Here is a 2,571-nt window from a genome sequence, read left to right as displayed (position 1 = left end):
AAAAAAAAAAAGAGGAAAAACCATTGCAGCAAGCAACTCATGATCGCTCCACCATCATCAAGGACTTCTCAGTTAACAACCCTTCATAACGTAACTGAATGAGATACCAAATACATCCCATTACAATTTGAACTTATCAGAGCTGAAAATTTGAAAGGATTTTGGAATGGAACAGTAAATTTCCTCTCCCATTACAGTAGTAGTAGCAACATTACACATAAGTGCAGCATGATATGCCAGACCCTGGATATAAATCTTCAACCATATTTTGAAATTCGAATTGGACGTGTAAATATACCATTGTAAGGACAAACATTGATAAAAAAAAAAAAATCAGAGTGGACCATAATTATCTGGGTTTAGAGAAAGTGAAATCTGCAACCTGAGCAACTCATCCCAATAGCAGTAGCCGCTACAACTTCTTAATGGAAATGGTCCAAAGAAGATCAGAATCAGATTGCACCATCACTTTCTCTCCTGTAACTATATTTGATGTGCTTATTAAACCACCAAATCTCATTTCTGTTTCATCTGGAATGAGAAAAAAATAATAACAATAAGCCACAGCCATCTCTAAGTGCATAGGGGAGATCCACGGACAACAGGAAATATGAAGTAGACAGAGTTAGGACACTAATGCAATAGTAATTGAAGATTTTCTCTCTACCACATGTGGGTTCTTATCAGGCTTTTCATTAATATAGGGGACATGCATGTGTGCGTTTTGCTCATATTAGCTGTCACAAGGTGTCTGAATAGATAGATAGATAGATAGATAGATAGGAGAGAAGAGAAAGACAAAAACATTAACTGGAAAGGTGAAGCTGTTTTAAGTAAAATTCAATATCCCTCTCCCTCCAAAAACAACAATCAATTTCTCTTTAGTAGTTTGGATCATACTGACATGACACCAAAAGATAAGATGATTCTACACTACAATAAGATTTAGCCATGTTTTACTTTTGCATGTGAGGGACAAGTTCGTTCAATCATATAGAATTAATTAGTTCCCTTTCTCTACATAAACCTCAATTGCTCAAGAGCTACAAAAAGTAAGCTAGAAGAACATTTATCTTATATACTCTTCAGGAGTTCTGACTCTGTATATACCCTTCAGACTCCTGACAATGTTCGCTATCTAAACAAGTGTAATCTTCAAGTGAAGCGAAAAGCAAAGCAGCATAGCAAGGCATGATATCATGAAATTATGTCCATTTGAGTTAAATAGCCTAGTGAACTGAAAGCAAGTACCAGAGCAATGTAAATGTAATCATATACTTACTCAGATCCCACTGAAGCCCAGTTGTAGTACTACTCCTTGATGGCATCCCAATGGGTATGAGTCCACACTGCGGGCCCTCAATAGAAGATAGAATATGTATCTCATGATGGTGAGTCCTTGGAAGAAGATGGATGAGACTATCATCAGATAAAAGGACTATTCGAAGGGATGAGAATCGACATAGGACATTTAAATTTCCCATCTCATGGTCAAATCGCCCACCAAGTGCTCCAGCAACAAGAATGCAAAGCTGCCATTAAATCAGGAAATAAATATGATAAAATACCAATCAAAGCACACACTACATGTAAAATTTATAGTAATCTGGTGCAGATTCTTCTCCCTAACTTGTAAGTAATACCTGCTTCCAAACTAATATTCAAGTACTAATGCCATTCAACATAAAATAAAAGAAAAACGAATATTGCACAAAGTGTAACTATTACTACTACAATTAAGTTTTAACTTACATTAGACTTATCCAAATCTGGAGCAAAGTCGCGAATGTATGTTACACATTTATGTAGATCTGTGGTGTCTTGATCATGAGATTTATCAATAATCTCTGTTCCCTACAACAAAGAAGCAAGCGAAAACATCTCAGCAATAAAAATATATGAACCAGAGAGATGTAACACCTCAAATACAAGGAAGAAGAAACTAATGCTCATAAAAACAGAGCAGCAGATGCCACAAACATAGGACACGACATTGGCAAGACAAGAATGGATGGGAAACACGCTTTAGAACCTTAAGCATAAAAATCATTGATATTATCAGTTAAATGGTTCTAACTAAAAGAAAAAATCGCAGACTTACTAGGCTCGTATAAAAATCAAGCACTTCAGTTCGTATTGAATCCATATCTCCTTTAATTACATCCGGCTTGTATCTGCTATGAATCAAAGCGCCCTATGTTATGACATAGCTTAAAAAGAACAACAAACAAATCATTTCGTCGGATCACTTAGAACAACAACATCAATAAGAAAAAAAAATCAACCAAACGATTCTCAAAACTACGATACGTTCTGTAACGATTCCACAATTTTTGGACCTGATATTGACCAAATTCATAAGGTTTTAACTAATAAAAATTCAAACCACATGAGGAAGAAAAAGAGAGGGAAGAGGCAAAGAAACCTGCGCCGAACATCGGAGGCATCTTCCTGGGGAAACAACCGAGGCATTTCATCGTACACTCGGTTGGCGCCACCGTCAGCACAGAGGCGAAGCTGAGCTGCTCTAAACAAAAACACGCAACGATTAATCCTCAGAGAGACAAAAAT

General features: G+C 36.5%; 2 protein-coding genes across 2 annotated transcripts in view; both read right to left on the bottom strand.

Annotated features, from left to right (window-relative positions):
* The window catches only part of LOC110413330 (Transducin/WD40 repeat-like superfamily protein), a 4,602-nt gene that overhangs the window by 1,538 nt on the left and 493 nt on the right, over positions 1-2,571 (bottom strand). The window lies entirely within an intron of this gene.
* On the bottom strand, positions 168-2,547 carry TPK1 (thiamine pyrophosphokinase1). The gene is made up of 5 exons (XM_021424838.1): positions 2,426-2,547; positions 2,102-2,174; positions 1,753-1,854; positions 1,283-1,532; positions 168-531 (listed from the first exon to the last, which is right to left on the bottom strand). The coding sequence occupies exons 1-5, from the start codon at positions 2,470-2,472 to the stop codon at positions 413-415; spliced, it is 591 nt and encodes a 196-aa protein (XP_021280513.1). The 5' UTR covers positions 2,473-2,547; the 3' UTR covers positions 168-412.

This window comes from Theobroma umbraticum, unplaced genomic scaffold (assembly GCF_002168275.2).
Source record: "Theobroma umbraticum cultivar Fairchild unplaced genomic scaffold, ASM216827v3 scaffold_4.1, whole genome shotgun sequence".
NCBI classification, from domain to species: Eukaryota; Viridiplantae; Streptophyta; class Magnoliopsida; order Malvales; family Malvaceae; genus Theobroma; species Theobroma umbraticum.
The sequence above is the reverse complement of the archived record's forward strand: the minus strand, read 5'-3'. Positions and strand labels throughout refer to the sequence as shown.

Bases quoted from the DNA above. Each gene is read 5' to 3' on its own strand.
- TPK1 (XM_021424838.1), bottom strand. From the start codon at position 2,472: ATGCCTCGGTTGTTTCCCCAGGAAGATGCCTCCGATGTTCGGCGCAG. The intron at 1,855-2,101 runs GTAAGTCTGCGA...TCTTTGTTGTAG, and splicing joins TTGATTTTTATACGAGCCTA to GGAACAGAGATTATTGATAA. The intron at 532-1,282 runs GTAAGTATATGA...TTCTCATTCCAG, and splicing joins TGGGCTTCAGTGGGATCTGA to ATGAAACAGAAATGAGATTT.